Genomic DNA, 17,890 nt, shown 5'->3' with positions numbered 1-17,890 from the left:
TGAGATTATTTAGCCCAAAAAGAAAACTGAGAATTAATTAACAGTGTTCAGACTTTCATGAACCCTTACATAAATGGTAGCAGCCACTGGTATTTGTAGCCAGGAGAAGTTTGAAGATAGAAAGGGATTCAATTCCTCGATTACTATCTCCAGGACATTGGCGACACTACTAAGTACCGTCCTGAACCTGTTTTTTAATGTGTAAAAGATGATTCATTTGTTACAAAAATCCAGTGACTATGAAATAGTATTTGTAAAGGGCCCAGTATGATCTGGCACCCAGTAGAGGATACCTGATGGTATGTGTATTTTCTCTGAGAAAAAGAAGCAAGACTAAATGGACTTGAGTCTATTTATGGAATATTTAAGCTGTAGGTTTTTTCTTTAAATTTAGTGTTTAATTGGTGCCTCACAAATGAATAAGGTTATTTCTAAACCTCATAATTTTCAAAGTTTTCATTTACATAGGAAACTTCCCAAATAATCTAATGCTGTAGCATGTTATTACTTGTTGATTTTTTAAAAATTGTTTATTGCTTTCTATGTTACTTATATACAGATAAAGTGGGATGGTTCTAGAAATCATTAGTCATTAAACAGTACAGTCCAGAAAAAGAAGTTAACATTTTAATAGCTGATGAGAGCTTGAAGAATGACATTCTGTTCATATGGACAAACTTTGAGAGCAGTATGAGATCACACTCATTGCCAATTAGCCTTTTTGGAGTTTCTTTCCAAAGTGGGCATAATGGTAGTATCTTTGGCCTCAGCTCTCATACAAGAAAAGGACTTGTGTGGGCATTTAAGAAATACCTTCTCTCTGAGCCTGTCATTCTTCATCCATACCTGCAGATCAGATCATTTTTCACTGTACTTCTCTGCTACTATTTCTTTTTTTTTTTTTTCAGTATAATTAACATACAGTGTTAGTGATTTGACAATTCTGTGCATTACTCACTGCTCATCAGGATAAGTGTACTCTTAATCCCCTTCACCTGTTTCATCCATTTCCCCACCCACCTTCCCTCTGGCAACCATCAGTTTTTTTCTTTGTTTTGTTTTTTAAATTCCACATATGAATGAAATCATAAGGCATTTGTCTTCCTCTGACTGACTTATTTCACTTAGCTTTATACTCTCTAGGTCCATCCATGTTGTTGCAAATGGCAAGATTTCATTCTTTTTTATGGGTGAGTAGTATTCAGTTGTATATATAAACTACATCTTCTTTATCCACTCATCTATCAGTGGGCACTAGGGCTGCTTCCATAATTTGGCTATTGTAAATAATGCTGCAATAAAAATAGGGATGCATTTATCTTTTCAAATTATTGTTTTCTTATTCTTTGGGTAAATACCCAGTAGTGGAATTACTGGATCATATAATAATTCTATTTTAAGTTTTTAAGGAACCTCCATACTGTGTTCCACAGTAGCTGCACCATTTTGCATTCCCACCAACAGTGCTTGAGGGTTTCCTTTACTCTGTGTCCTTGTCAACACTTGCTGTTTCTTGTATTGTTGATTTTAGCCATTCTGACAGGTGTGAGTTCATATCTCATTGTGGTTTTGGTTTGTATTTCCCTGATGCTGAGTGATGTTGAGCATCATTTCATGTGTCCGTTGGCCATCTGGATGTCTTCGTTGGAGAAATGTCTGTTCATGTCTTCTTCTGCCCATTTTTTATTTGTGAGTTTTTTGGTGTTGAGTTGGGTAGGTTCTTATGTATATTTTGGATACTAACCTCTTATTGGATATATCATTTGCAAATATCTTCTCCCATCCAGTAGGTTATCTTTTCGTTTTGTTGATTGCTTCCTTTGCTGTGCAGAATTTTTTTTTTTTTTTTTTTTTTTTTTTTTTTTTTTTTTTAGTCCCAGTGGTTTTGTCTTGCTTTTATTTCTCTTGCCTTAGGAGACATATCATGAAAAATATTGCTATGGCCAATGTCAGAGAAATTACTGCCTGTGTTCTGTTCTAGGATTTTTGTAGTTTCATGTCTCATATTTAGGTTCGTAATCCATTTTGAGTTTATTTTTGTGTCTGGTGTAAGACAGTGGTCCAGTTTCATTCTTCTGCATGTTGCTGTCCAGTTTTCCCAACACCATTTGTTGAACAGACTGTCTTTTTCCCATTGCATATTCTTGATGCTTTGTTGTAGATTAATTGACCATATAATCATGGATTTATTTCTGGGCTCTCTCTCCTGTTCTGTTAATCTATGTGTTTTTGTGCCAATACCATACTGTTTTGATTAATATAGCTTTGTAGTAGATCTTGAAATCTAGAGTTGTGGTACCTCCTGTTTTGTTCTTTTTCAAGATTGCTTTGGCTATTCGGGGTCTTTTGTGGTTCCATGCAAATTTTAAGATTATTTTTCTAGTTCTATGAAAAAATGCTGCTGGTATTTTGACAGGGATTGCATTAAATCTGTAGCTTGCTTTGGACAGTATGGATATTTTAACAATATTTGTTCTCCCAAATCATGAGCATGGAGTATCTTTCCATTTGTTTGTGTCTTCTTCAGTTTCTTTCATCAGTGTGTTTTAGTTTTCAGAGTACAGGTCTTTCATCTCCTTGGCTGAGTTTATTCCTCGATATCTTACTCTTTTTGGTGCAGTTGTAAATGGGATTGTTTTCTTAATTTTTCTTTCTGCTGCTTCATTATTAGTGTATAGAAATGCAACAGATTTCTATAATTTTTATATCCTGTGACCTCACTGAATTCATTTGTCAGTTCTAATAGCTTTTGATGCAGTCTTTAAGGTTTTCTATATATAGCATTGTATCACCTTTTCAACTGTTTCTTTAAAAGCCAGACTTTGGCAAACTCTTTGGTTTATCTAGTTCATAGACAGTCATTGAGCACATACTATGTACCGGACACTTCGTTAGAGGCAGAGACTGACTCTACAGTTGGTGGGTGATCTGGACATGGGCTCAACCCTCAGTGAACTTAAACTCTGCGTGGAAGGCAGACATGTACACAACTAACCATAATGCAAGACAAGACAAAATACATGCAGAATTAACTTAAAATTAGCATGCTGTCAGAATGGAGTTACTGGAGTACAGTGGAAATTCACAAAAGTCTTCGTGTAGGAGGTAGTATTTGAACTGAGAATAAGAAGGATTTCAAAAAGAGAATAGTGAGTAGACAAGTCTATCCTGAGAGAGCAGCTTACCTGAAGTTTGGTGGTATGGGGAATGTCCATAGTTAGTTGTGAGTGAAATGTAGGGCATATAGGGGGTAACATGAGAAGTATTTTAGGGCCCAGATCATGGAGGTCCTTGAATGTCATGCTAAGAAATTGGAACTCTATTCAATTTACATTTGAGACCTCATTCAGAACTGAGAAGGTAGTAAAAAAAAAAAGAAGAAAGAAAACACCACCACCAACAACAACAACCAGGCCTAACAACAACAACAATCAGGCCTAAATTTTTGAAAGATGAGTCTGGTGACATTACATGTGTGGATCACTGAAGAACAAGGTTAGAAACTTGTAATAGTCAAGGCAAAAAGTAAGACACATCTGAACTACAGGGAGGGTCATGGTCATGCAGCAGTATGGTCTTGTCAGAGCAGTCATGGAGAAGGCAGAATGATAGAACTTGCTCAGCCCAGATTTTTATGTCCTGGGTCTAAGGTTCTGTCTAAGAGGCAGTCTGAAATATTGATACCATAGGTGGGGGTTTAGGAGTTCTTATGCAGAGAGGTGATAGTGAAATGATGAATATAAAAAGGATTGGACATGAAAGATTGAAATTGAGGGTATGTTTACAAGGAGTTACTATTGCCAGATCCGTAAGATTACACGTGTGTGTATGTTAGTTTGTAGTGAAATCCTATAGTTGGTGCCATTTAAGGCTTCTAGATGACTTTCAAGGATCAGTCTTATCTGAATTCCCAGATCTGGAAAGAACCAGTCCTAGTAGAGGTCAAAATGACTCACTAAGAAGACTTTGGTAACAGAATAACAGCTTCAGCCAGAATTGTAAAGTGTTCTGCATACTTATTTAACCTATGATATGTATGATATGAGTACAAAAGCTAAACTGAGAAAGATATAAAAGACTTTATCTTTTATTTTAAGTAGCATTAAAGAGATAAGTTTTATTTTTCATTTAGTGCAGAGAAGTATAAAGAAGAAATCAGAATGGTCCCTGTACATAAACCCATTGTAGAAATAACTTCCATCAATAGGCAGATGGGAGTGGAGTAATATGGCACATGTTAAGGAAATTACAAAAGTGTGAAAAAATACAACGGAAAAAAGTCTCTATCCAGTCCTCCTCTGCCTGCATCAGTTTTTTTCTCTGTCTAGGAAAAAGAAAAGCAAAGCATGTGTGTATGTGTATTCATTTACCAGCATATATCATAGTTCTTGATTTTAACAGCTTGATTAAGATATAATTTACATATGATAAAAAATCCACTCATTAAAGCATACAACTGGATGGTTTTTAATATTATTTACAGAGATGTACAGCCATCACCATAATCTAATTTTAGAACATTTTCATCATACCCAAAAGAACCTTTGTACCCACTAGTGGTCATTCTCTACTTTTCTCCCCCTCAACTAAAACTGCCCCCGTCCTACCCTAGGCAACTACTAACCTAATTTCTGTTCCTGTGGATTTGCCTATTCTGGATATTTTGTGTAAATGGAGTCATACAGGATGATATGTCTTTGGTGACTGGCTTCTTTAATTTAGCATAATGTTTTTGAGGTCCAACCATGCTGTAGCTTGTATCAGTATTTTTCTTGCCAAATAATATTCTGTTATGGATAGACCACATTTTGTTTATCCATTAATCAGTTGGTAGACATTTGTGTTGTTTCCACTCTGTAGTTACTATGAGTAGTGCTGCTGTGAACACTTCCTGTGCAGATTTTTGTGCGGACATATTTTTATTTCTCCTGGATATATACCTAGCAGTGGAATTGCTTGGTCATATGGTAACTCTACATTCAACCTGTTAAGGAACTGCTAAACTGTTCTGCAAAGTGGTTACACCATTTTACATTCCCACCAAAAATGTACTAGAACTCATATTCTCCACATCCTTGCCAACACTTGTTATTTCTGTCTTTTTTATTATAGCCATTCTAATGGGTATCAAATGGTACCTCATTTTAGTTTTGGTTTACATTTCCCTTATGACTTATTATGTTAAACATCACTTCATGTGTTTATGGGCCATTCGTACATGTTCTTCAGAGAAATGTCTCTTTGGATCCTTTGCCCATTTTTAATTATGTTGTCATTTTATTATTGAGTTGTAAGAGTTCTTTATAGATTCTGGTTAGAAGACTCTTACCTGATATCTGATTCGCAGATATTTTCTCTCATCTGTGGATCTTTTCACTCTCCGAATGGTATCCTTCAAAGCACAAATGTTTTTAATGTTGGTGAAGTCCAACTTATCAATCTTTTCTTTTATCACTTAGAGTTTTGGTGTCATAGCTAAGAAATCATTGCCTAACCCAAGAGCACAAAGAATTATCACTCCTGTGTTTTCTTCTAAGAGATTGATAGTCTTAACTCTTACATTTAGGTCTGTGATCTTCTTTGAGTTAATTCTGTGTGTGAAGTGAGATTGGGGTTCATATTCATTCTTTTGCATATAGATATCCAGTTGTTTTGTTGAAAAGAGTATTCTGTCCCCTGCCCCCACCATGAAATTGTCCTACCCCTTTTTAAAAATTAGTTAACCATAAATGTGAGGGTTTATTTCTGGACTCTCAGTTGTATTCCATTGATCTATCTATGTGTCTGTCCTTAATGGTAGTACCACACTGTCTTGATTACTGTAGGTATATAGTAAGTTTTGAAATCGGGAATTATGAGTCCATGTACTCTATCTTTTTCAAGATAATTTTAGCTATTCCGAGTCACTTGTATTCCCATTTGAATTTTAAGATCATCTTGTCAATTCCTGCAAACTATTTCTTTTAAAAAATACATAAAAAGAATTATACTTTGCTTTTCTGTGGTTTTTCCCCCTTTTCACCTAATAAGTTATCTCTCTCAAGGGTGTTCTCAATGCTGTATCCACCAGGAAATAAGAACTCTGTACTTCCACAGAGAATAACTACTGGGGAAGGAATGGCCTCCAAAGATGCCTCATAACCTAGATGGGGTGATTACTTAAGCCCTTCTCATTCTTCTTTCTGAATCACTACAAAGTATGCAGCTCTCTTTCATCTCACTGCTTCAAAGTTCCAACCAGGGGAATCGTGGACCCCAACTAACTGATTTGATTCTTCAGAAAAAATTACCTCTTAAAAGAGTTATTTTCTTAGAGCATTTCTGGCTGTAGAGTAAAAGAAAGTTCAGCTACCTCTAATGAAGGGAGGGAGGGAGGGAACGGAACGGACAGCCCCACTTATGAAGCATCCCTCTACAAATCTGGGTCCTATCGGTTGCTCCACACCAGTAGGGAAATCCGAGAAGTCAGAGAACTTAGCCCAGAAAGAGCGGGCTCTCCGGAAGTAGACAGCTTGCCTTGCTGTTCGGAGCATTTCCGCATCATCCTCACCTTCACCCCCCACATAGCGTCACTTCTCATTCACTCAGATAAGGTACTGGATGCTACCCAGGGCGAAGCTTGTACTTCTAATCATCCCTGCTCCTAAATACTGTTTCTCTCCAGGGCTGGCACTCATCTGGTGTTACCGCTGTACCAGTTGTTAAAATATTGAAGTACTTTGATGTCCAGTTGTTAAGGAAATTCAGCATCTGGAGGGTTAAGCCTGGCACAGCAGGAGCTCTCCAGAGCTGCCTGTGCTGTAGAGGTTGTTTTATTTTTTACTGTTACCCCTGTCCACATTTGTACAGTGAAAAGGTTAGTAAACTAATTCAGTGGTATCTGTAAGACTCCACCTCCCAAGATGAAAGCTGTTACCCGTAGCCACTTTTCAGGTTTCTGAGAAAAGCCCCCAATGGTCTGTGGGTGGAATTCAGGGGGTTCTAAGAACTTGGATGGGAATAATTTACATCTTTATTTTCACCAAGCCCGTTCTAAAATTTAGTATTTCCTTCAACTAGGGATGAAGACAACAAACTGCAATAGTATTGATAGCACCTCACACATTTGCACTAACAGCAATCACAGATATTTTAGATCACATTACAGTTGAAGATATCTTGAAATGCCATTTACATTCATCACTACTTCTAAATTATACTAATGATTAGACCAGTCACTATATCTTACTTAATACATTAATATAAAAGTACATTTCACTGTTATTAATTTGTTCAATATTTGATTACTGCATTTCAGCATAATTGGTTTGCTTTAGAACCCTATTTATTTTACTTTATACATTTAAAAACATTATTCTGAAAAGGAGACCAAAGCCATCACCAGAAAGCAGAGCAGTCCACGGCACAAAAGAAATCCAAACCCCTAGCATAGACTGGCCTGTGAGCAGCATGCAATTGGCGTGCCAGTTAGTATCACTGGATATTTGAAGGGGCTGTGGTTTTAAGACTGACCTGTATCCAAAATTACTGGTTAGAAAGAAAATGTTTTATGACACTATCTACTCTTAAGAGAAATTCACGCCTAATACCAGAGTTTTTTTTTATAATGATACATGAAATCTTGAACAAAATAAGAAAGGCAAGAGTCCACCTATAGGGACTTCTCTCAGTGGTCTAACTTGACACACTTTCTTAAGTAGAGATTGGTCTCACTCAGGAACATATCACTAATCTATTTTTATGGTTATTTTCTGATTTCTTTCTTCATGTAGACATGTTAAAGTTCAGTACTGATACTTCACTGTTATATGAAAGCACCACAAAAAAAAAAAACAGTATAAGTGAATGACCTTCGTAAGAGTAGATTTATATAATAAATGAATTTTTAATTTCAAGATGTTTAATTGCTGAAATTACTCCCCAAACTGCATGAGAAGTGTGGCTGTGCGAGGCTTCTTTTTACCAGGCCTCAGCGTGCAGGATCTTAGCTTTTGTTGCCTTGGCAATTGCAAAACAGGTAATGAAAGGGAAAAAAGTAGAGAAAAGAAGATGGGAGCAATATTTCTCAAACCATGGTTCTCATTCCCATAGGGTCACCTGGACTTATTCTTCGGGGTTCAAAAACCCTAAAACCAGTTTTAAATTGCTTCTATTTTGATGATACTTTGTTTAAATTTATTTTAACATTCCTAAAGATAAAAATTTACAATGATAATTTTCATATCAAAGATTTTCGTTTAGGTCCCAAATTGGAATATTTAGGAATATTTTTTGAGATCGCCTCTTTCCTTTTTCCTTTATATCATTGAAGGTTGGGAACCACTCCTGGGCAAAGACAAATGGGTTTCCATATTTCTTTAAACCATTCAAATAACATCTCTCCCCCATCCTGCTTACATTTAAGGAGGGAAAAAGGTGAAGAGTTCAGTACTGCTGAAAAGAGCTGACCAACTATCTAAAAGGAATATTTTGAGGCCCAGTATTAGTAACAAAGAAAACGTGTAGACCTAAATTACTTTGTGCGTATATATATATATATATTGGGGGGCATGTTAATCTGGCATCTTCCTACATGCTAAATTCAAAAATGTAAATATATTTTAAAAAAGGAAAAAATTTTATTTCTCTTTTGGTGTCTATTTATTGTGTGAAGCTACAGTCGAGCATAACGCACAGGTGGTTTAAAATGCTTCTCTGCCATCTGAGATCTCGGCTTGCCAGGGTATAGATGGGGATGTCACTTTAGGGAATTGGGCTTATTCAGTATGTAAAATGAGGCTGGCATGGGTTCAGAGGTTTTGTCTGTGTCTTTACCCAATTAATGATTTTTTGCTTCCTTTTTTTTTTTTAACTTTTTTAAGGCCTTTTAAATTCTCTCTTTAAGTTTTAATCTGTAGATGCCTAGATTATATTACCTAAATATTTCTGTTAATTGTACTAAGATACTTAATGCCTCGAATTCATTAAATATATTTCCCATCAAAATACATTAGAATTATTAGTATATAAACCAGAGGTCATTTTAATCCTGGTACTGAAATAATATTCTAATTTATAACCTTGTTACAAAGATTTATGTTTTTTTCTTTATGTTAACTTGATGAATGCATTGTATATACATTTTGGATTTATAATATTGCAAAACAATCAAACTAGGTTTTATTTTTCCAAATCTGTTGTTTTGTGAGTTTATTTTATACTAAGTATTTGACATGTAATTCGTGGTGTGGGTTGTTATAAAGAATAAAGGAAAAGTGGTTTAGGTTAGGAAGGCATAGCTCAATACACTATTTATACATAGGTATGTGTAGTGAAATGAGTATTGTCTTAACAAGTAATATAAAAAGAAAATGAACTCTCGGATAAATGACAAGGAAGGAAATAAGATAACAAGTCTAGGTTTGACAGCAATATCCAGCTAATACCACTTATTTTATTCTTCTATATATTTTTTCTTAAATGGGAATTTTGTGAGCATTTAGGATTATAATGTCTGCTTTTTTGATCCACTGTGTTACTCTATCTAATTTTTAATGAAGAGGGCAGTATGTGGCAATAAGAAACAGAAACAGTGAGACCTTTGTGGACCCTCTAGCAATCAGTGAATATCAGATCACAAATTTCCCCAGCTTTAATTACAGGCAAAAGAAAAGACAAAATTAGCATTTTAATATAGAAATATCTTAGGCTTTAGGAGAATTATGATAAATCTAATGTTGCCTAGTGAACCAAAGAGGGGATATTACAACAAACTGTCTCCTTAGGAATATTTGTTTAAATAAAGGCAACAATACTTCATCCTTATCTTTTTTTGGATAATTACCGCTATTTCAGGCTGTTCTTTGTTCCAGGTTTGAAATACCTTTAGTTTAAAAAAAAAAAAGGTAATTGGCAGTGTTTGTTTTCTATAAAACTACAAGAAGGGGAAAATTCTGTTTGCTTGGCACTAACAAGATAATTTTAGGGCGAGTTTTTGCTCTACAGTCCCAGTTCACTGGCGCCATGGCATCCCCGCACTTGGATGCATTTGGGTTAACTCGTTTCACTTACAGCGAATTAAACTAACTCCTCTTCCATGGCGGAGGTTTGCCCACCTGTCTCCCCTAAAACACCTGCAACATATGTTTGCATAACCCTGTAATGCTTTGCCTTTGGGGTCCTAAGAAATTCCCCCAGAGCTTTTTGCTTATAAACAGCTGAGCAATTCGTTTTTCTAATGACGGTTGCTTTTCCCCCAGCATTGAGGCAATAACATATTCACTAAAATAAGAGTCTCATTTTTCATCAAAGAGAAACGTTCGACATATTTTTACAGTGCTGCTTCTCCTTCTGAGCCTTATTTTTTCCCCTTTTCTAATCTGGCACGCTAAAAATTAAGAGTTGGTAGCGATATAATAGAGAAATGAAAACTAAGTAATTCTTCATTTGTCAAATATTTTCTTTTCTTCATGCCAAACATGCATTATATTGTAAATAATCTTTTCTGCTAAACAAGTGCTACAGGACCTTTATCAGTTTAAAGTAAAATTATGATCAATAAACTATAAAAGTGATAAAGATTTGGACATATTGCAGGAAATCACTTTAATTATAACCTCATAAGCTGGCAAGCAAATGTGCATTGATATGATTTTACAATTTTTTAAAATTTATAAATGCATGGACTCTTACTCGGAGAAGTAGAACAGCCTTTCTCCCTACAAAGGAGATCCAGTATACATGAAATATTTTCCTAAATATGTGTTTTTGGTTTTAAAAAAATGTGATGGTTGATAAATATCTACCCTAAATTTATATGCGGTCTTCAAAAGCATCACTTTCTCTACCTATAGCTTATCATGGATTTTAAGTTGTCAGACTATCACATCTGCTCTCAAATTAAATGTCTGTTTGTCAGCATTATCAGGAGATAATCATAGCTTCCATTTCGTTGCATTTTTGTCAAGTGCCCGGCACTGTACTGCACACTTCATGTTCATTACCACAGGTTTTCAATGAGGAAACTAGAGCTAGGGGTGTAACTGACAGCGCACAGGGCCTCAGCTAGTGGGGGGTGGAGCAGGGATCCGAACAGGAGCCTCAGGGACTCCTGACCCCTTGTCTCCCCTGCCAGCAGCCCACGCCTCTAAAGCAGATGAGTGATGTTATGTTTCCCCTAGTCCCTTTGTTTTTAACATATAACTTTAACTCCTCCTGGTACATTCATAAATGAGAACAGGAATCGCTGGAATCACAGGGAATTGCTTTTCTTTTGCTCCTGTCAGTTCTACATGTGTTTGTAAATAGCCAGCCCTTTGAAAGGCATTGTTGTTCCAAGCAGGATGAATGCTTTAGACTCTTTTCCTTCCGTGGTCTCTATATAACAGTTCAAAAGGAGATAGTCATCTTCAAGTGAGGATAAATTTAGTTGAGGGATCAATCTAGAAAGTACTATTTGTAATGACCTTTGTCGGATGAGTTTGATATCCCCAGGCGCAGAACAAGGAGAACTGTCATGTACCATCTTGTAGTTAATTATTCGTATAGCATCTTTTAGTTAGTTGTATTTAGTGTGAGTTAACATTTAAATATTTGCATACTACCACACAAAGTGAGCGTGAACTTAAAATACTGAAATATTACCATGGGGGCAAGGGTTACAGGGGAAGGGGGGTTATATGCTGACCTATGATTTCCATTATAGAGGAGGGCAGAGGGGAGGTGGCCACCATCAGAAGTCATACTCAGGGGCGCCTGGGTGGCACAGCGGTTAAGCGTCTGCCTTCGGCTCAGAGCGTGATCCCAGCGTTATGGGATCGAGCCCCACATCAGGCTCCTCCGCTATGAGCCTGCTTCTTCCTCTCCCACTCCCCCTGCTTGTGTTCCCTCTCTCGCTGGCTGTCTCTATCTCTGTCAAATAAATAAATAAAATCTTTAAAAAAAAAAAAAGAAGTCATACTCAGTCGGGGAGAGGTTGTTTGTTTTACCTGAAATTACATTAAGGAGAGGCTTACTAGCATATAATGTAAACCTTGGAAGTGTAGAACATTAACTGCAATGAAGAGGTTAAATAGATTTTAATCACTTTTATCCCTGACATTGATTGCTGTCATTTAAGTACTATTTGTAAATTGATTTTGTCATCATGCCGAATTAACAAAAGCATTTTTAGAAATTCAAAAATACAGCATGGGTTTGGTTTGGTTTGGTTTTCCCATATACTTCCTTCCAGGACATTTGTTTCTGCTTCTGGAAGTCATTTTGTTGTAAGGCTTTGAGATGCCTCCCAAAAATCCAGCCTGTTTATGCCATAGGTGGGATTTTCAGCATTCTTCTTATATTGAAATAAAAAAATATTGAAGAGAGAGCTTTAAGAAGAGCTTCAACAGCTTATTAACAGAGAAGAATTTGGTGACTGGTACTTAGCTGCAATCTTACAGAAGATTTATCTCGAGTCCATCTGAGTTGGTCTAGGAAAGGCATTGTAAACTCAAGGTGAATCTGTGATTTCTCCATCTTCGTGTATAATTATATAGACTTCCCAGGTCATGGAACATAATTGGTATCCCTCTGCATACAGACCAGTGTCAGTTATGATCACCATTTTGTTGTCTTTCTTCCAAAGAAAAATTCACCAAAAGAAGAGGTTTTTTTGTTTTTTGGGTTTTTTTTTTTAATGCACATTGGTTTAGAAAAGCGTGTAATAGTCAAAATCCTATCTGTGTAAAAATGGATTTAAAATAATTAGTAATTGTTCCAGTCCATGCAAAGACATACTATTAAAACTGTTGATATCACATGTCCTGCACGATGAAAAATTACAACTGTCATGGAGTCTGGTCTCTTTTACATTACAGAGTTTTATATATGTATAATTCTACTGGCTCATATTTTAGAGGAAATTCCAGATCTTTAAAACTTAAAGATCAGAACTGTTACATTTCTATAAAAATTTTATTTGGATAAAAATCCCTTTAATTAAGAAAAGCAAGTATCTCTTTACTTTTAAAATATTTCAGTTGTGTTAAGTTAGAATTATGCTCATTTAATCTCATGGCCCTAAGGAAACCATTGTTATCATTTTAGTACATAGCTGTGTGAAAAGATATTGTTCCGAAATTTCTTGACTTTTTAAAACCTTATTCAGAAAACTAACTTAATTAAAAGAGAAGACTTATAGGCAAATTGAAGAGCTTCGGGACTGAATCTTAATGTAGCAAAGTATTTGTGCCCTTTTATTGTTCATATCTACGCATGTCGATTTTTACAGCCACACATTGGTTTATGTATATGTCAGACATTTAGTTCTTTGCTGTCTATTACAGTAGCCACAAGCCACGTGTGGCTGTTGAGCACATGAAGTATGGCTGATCCAAAGTGAGATGTGCTATAACTGTAATATACACAGTGGATTTCAAAGACTGTGCAAAAGGAAGAATGTAAAATATCTCAGGGATTTTTAAATCGATTACATGTTACAGTGACAACATTTTAGATACACTGGATCAAATAAAATATTATTACATTTAGTTAAACTTCTTTCCATATTTTTAATACGCTTGCTACAAAATTTTCAATCACATTTAAAGCTTGCGTTTGACCACCTTGTATTTCGGTTGGACAGGGCTAGTCTAGATCCTCTCTGTGTCTACATAGTTATGTTTTAGTAATAGCATCATCTTCTCAGAAAACCCTATTGAATAACTTTCAACTCTAACCTCTGATTTTATTTTCTTACATTTCAAATGCTGTTTTTCAACATCATCTTTTGATTGTTTTTTCATCCCAGTACAGCGATACTTTAAACTGCCTCTCCCTTTGATACTAGTAAGTCTCCTAGGAATTTAACTAGGCCTCTGTGAAAGCAATACTTGAGCCTCATTCATATGTTCAAGTTAGATCATTATTCCTAATAATGGCTCTAAGTGCTTAGATAGATCAGCACTTCGTGTCTTGAATTGCTTGTCATTTCTTTATAAAGATGTTTCAAGAAATTGCTTCATGCAATCCCTTATTTCATTGTTTTCTAGCAAAAAGTAACATAATCTTTTATTAGTTTGTTGGGAGTCAGAGAAGAAAAGCCTTTTAAATATTAGCAAAAACAAAATGTATTTCCAGGTAGTGAGAATAAAGAGCAAAATTAGTCATGAGCCATAGTCCTGTGAAAGTTAATTTTTTAAATAAATCATGAACGCACTGGCAGTGTGCCAGTAGCTTTCACCTCTGTTTTATTTTCCCATTATACTTGGGTCCAGGTTGTCATCAGCTACCGTGAGGAAACCCATGTAATTCCTAGAGAGAGAAAAGTTGCACTGTTAGACTTAATAGTATGGTAGTCATGGAAGCATCGGTTATCTTCATCAAGGCAATTCAGATTTGATTATCGTAGAACTGTGTTGAATACCAAACCAGAGGAGTAGTAGCTGGAGCTAAATCAAGGGATTGTCATTTTTGTCAGATGATTAGGGCTGACTTGGAAGAGATATGAAAGGGTTGAGCTGTGTAAATATTCTCTTTTCAGCAGAAAAAGAAAAGGTCCATCATGGCCATTAAGATGCAGCTTGTTAGCTTGATGAATTTCAAACTAGTTAACCTTAGCAATTACATACCCCCCCCCCCGCATACATACAACTATATCAGTGCCTTGGGATTATACTCCAAGGATTGATACCAAAGCATATTGGTAATTTTCTATTAAGATAAAATGAAGCCTTTCTATGTCTAGATAGATCTCTCAAAGGACAGGGCATGCTCTAGTTCAAAGTCCTAATTGTTAACTTGAATTGTAAGTTCAGGTAAACACTGGAACACGTTTATTTATAAGTTTTGTAAAACTTTTTAATGAAAAATGTATGTAGTTTTAACATTTTAAAGATGGTATTCATTTAAGCTATGATATTAACATACTACATTTTTATAAACTAGAATTGATTTAATTTTTATTTGCCTATGAGGGACTTGACACATTTAAATAATAGACACATTAAGTGATAGTAAAATATTTAGGTAGACAACCCTGACCTGATGATCTCAGGACATTTCTGCAATGTCTTTGAATAAATATCAAATGCCAGAAAGGCTAATACAGTACTGTTTTTATGAAAATGTGCATTGGTAAATTTGCTTTTTTATTTTGATGGTATCCTGCTAATATTTTCACTACCCGGGTACTGATTAAACTCGTATATAAGAATAGATGACATAGAAATCTCTAACTTTAAAATAATTGCTGAATTCTAAAATCACACATTCGTTTTTGGAGAAGAAAGACTTGGTGTGCCATCTAGTGGGCGTATTTAGCACTCTGGTTATCAGAAATCAATGGATTTTTACTCTCCCTCCAAAATGCCGCTTTCTTCACACTTGTTATCTCTCAGGCCATAAGCGTAGACTGTACTTGTGTTACCTCTCATGTAATTTTTTTCAGTTCTGTCCGAATTTTATCTCATTGTATTTGGAAAGTCATCATTAAAAACGTTCACAATCATCGGAAATAAATCTACGCTTACCTTGATGAGCACTGGGAAGTGTATAGAATTGTTGAATCTTTTTATTGTACACCTGAAACTAATACCACACTGTGCATTAAGTGTACTTGGGGGAAAAAATCTAATGATAGGAATAAATCTATGTAAACTTTGAGACAGGTAAAAGTAAAATATATAAAATAAGTTCATTGTTTCATCAGGACTAAGATCATTTAAGGTAAAACTTCAACTATGAGAGCAAAACCCAAGCACGCTAATTATTGAACTTTGTTATTATATGTAGTTTTTTCTGAAAGAATATAAAAGCAATTGTTTTTGTCCTTGTATGTGTTAATGTGTAATAAACAGCTTTATACACTTAAAATTTTCTTTTCTATAGAGAAATCCAAGACCAGTGACTTACCAATTCCATCCAAATTTAGATTATTACAAAGCACGCGGAGCAGACCTCATGAATAAAAGCCGGTAAGTCCTCTTTCTCTGATGAAAGTTATGAGCCACAAAGATGTTCTCTGAGATGGTCAGGAATTTTTACACATTTGCTGACAATAAATTTATAGATGTTAGCATATCAGTGGTTAATGCATGCAATGACCTCTTTGATAAATAAAATACCTGAGTTTTTTTTAAAGGCATGAGAAAATATATACATTGATGTCAACAGTAAGACGAAAAATAGTAGAGTATTTGTTGTAATTTGAAGTTAGGCAACTTCATTTTTCTAACACTAATAAACCTGAACAAATTGCGCCTACTTGTATAATCTCTTTCTAGATCCTTGCTGTTGATTGAAAAGAGGCAGTTCTATAATATATTTTTAAATTATTTCAGTAACAAAATTAAAATTGGGTTTCCCAACTGTCTTTAGAACTACACAATAAGCTTATAAATGCATCTTGTGTGTGCATTTGTGATTACATACATAGAAATTTTAAGGGTCACTGTAGGAATAAAAAAACATTAAAATTCTACTTTTAAAAGAAATTAACATTGGCATAAAGGGTTGATGAACAGTTTTGTTCTTTCATAATACTGTACTCAGATGTCTCAAGAGTTAACTTGTCAAACCAGAACCATCTTAAATTAGAATGTAATTTCAAAGTTTACTCTGGAAGACTAAAATGTTAGTAATGATAAATGCTGCCAAGTTGTCCGAATTTTTTTTTCCGTAAGCATTTTGCCTATGTGCTAGCTTTTCTTCAGTAGGATTCCAGCAGCCTAAATATACATTTCTGGAGTACACACACATGATGTGTTCTGCTCTTCCTTGGAGAGTTAAAAAGAAGACCTAATTCCTGCCACATAGAAACTCATAGTCTAGGGGGTGAGAAGAAGTTTACGGGAGAGTAGCTAAATTTAAACTTGTGTCTTGAGCCCTGTTTAGTGTAATGTTATGTTTAAATGACCCATCCTTGATGGAACGCCATCTCACATTGTGATGTGCTATGTCATTGTGACATCAGCTCTAGAGCCAGTGAGGCTTCTTGGAAGCTCCTTTCTGTTTGTTCATTTCATTGGATTCTTGTTTCACTAATAAAAGGCTATTCTCCGTAGGCACTTTGTTCATTTAATTTAACAAATTTTTATTGCATGCCAGACTTTCTTTACTCAGTGAACAAACCAGATAAAACTCCTGCCCTCAGGAATCTTAGAGTCTAGTCACTTGTATTTCTACCCTATCGTGTCAAGTATTTAGTTTTGGTGTGTTTTAGGTACTTTCTTTATATGAGATCTTTCTAGTTAGAATCCCTTCTTCTCTCCCTTGTTTTCCCCCACCCCACCACCACTGGGTTAATTTTCACGTAACAGCCAAATAACTCTCAGTTGACAACAGATTACATCACACCCCAGCATAAATGCCTCCAAAGGCTACCTGTTAGTGTTGACAATCCAGTGTTCTTCCTGGGCCCATTTTCTGTCTCTGTGACCTTCACTCTTTCCACTCTCCCCTTCTCTTAACTCCCATGCTTGCACTTGCTCTTCCCCCTCCTGGAGCACCCTTCCTTCCCTCCTCTTTTCTTGCTTCTGCATGATGTAGAACTCAGCCCAAAAGTCACCTCAGAGAGGCCCCTTGGACCTCCTTCTTGTCTTTTTCTCTCCTACTCACTCTCTACCTCATTGCCCAATCTTATTTTCATAGTGTCCGTTACTTACTGAAGTTAGAGACTTCATTTATATGTGTCATCTGACTCCCCAACTTCCCCACTAAAGTCTAAGCCCCCTGAAAGCAGACACGTTGTCTTAGCCACTCGAGAGCACTGAGGATAATGGCTGGCGTGGGGAAGTTACTCAACAAAAATGTGTTGTATGTATAGGTGTGTGGTCTTTTTACATTTTTCATTGTCCACTTTTTTTTTCCCAAAAAGGAAATGGGCAGTACCCTTTCCTTTCTACCCTTCATGTTTTATCTTTCTTCTATTTAG

General features: G+C 35.7%; 1 protein-coding gene across 9 annotated transcripts in view; it reads left to right on the top strand.

The window, feature by feature from the left end:
* The window catches only part of TBC1D5 (TBC1 domain family member 5), a 560,456-nt gene that overhangs the window by 454,817 nt on the left and 87,749 nt on the right, over positions 1 to 17,890 (top strand). For all 9 annotated transcript variants that reach the window (XM_048215962.2, XM_048215961.2, XM_044383370.3 and 6 more), the window contains one exon: positions 15,847 to 15,932. In XM_048215962.2, the coding sequence (XP_048071919.1) occupies positions 15,847 to 15,932 (86 nt within the window). The remainder of the gene's footprint in view (positions 1 to 15,846; positions 15,933 to 17,890) is intronic.

Source organism: Ursus arctos, unplaced genomic scaffold, assembly GCF_023065955.2.
Source record: "Ursus arctos isolate Adak ecotype North America unplaced genomic scaffold, UrsArc2.0 scaffold_20, whole genome shotgun sequence".
NCBI lineage: Eukaryota > Metazoa > Chordata > Mammalia > Carnivora > Ursidae > Ursus > Ursus arctos.
This window is presented reverse-complemented; position numbering and strand designations above follow the sequence as displayed.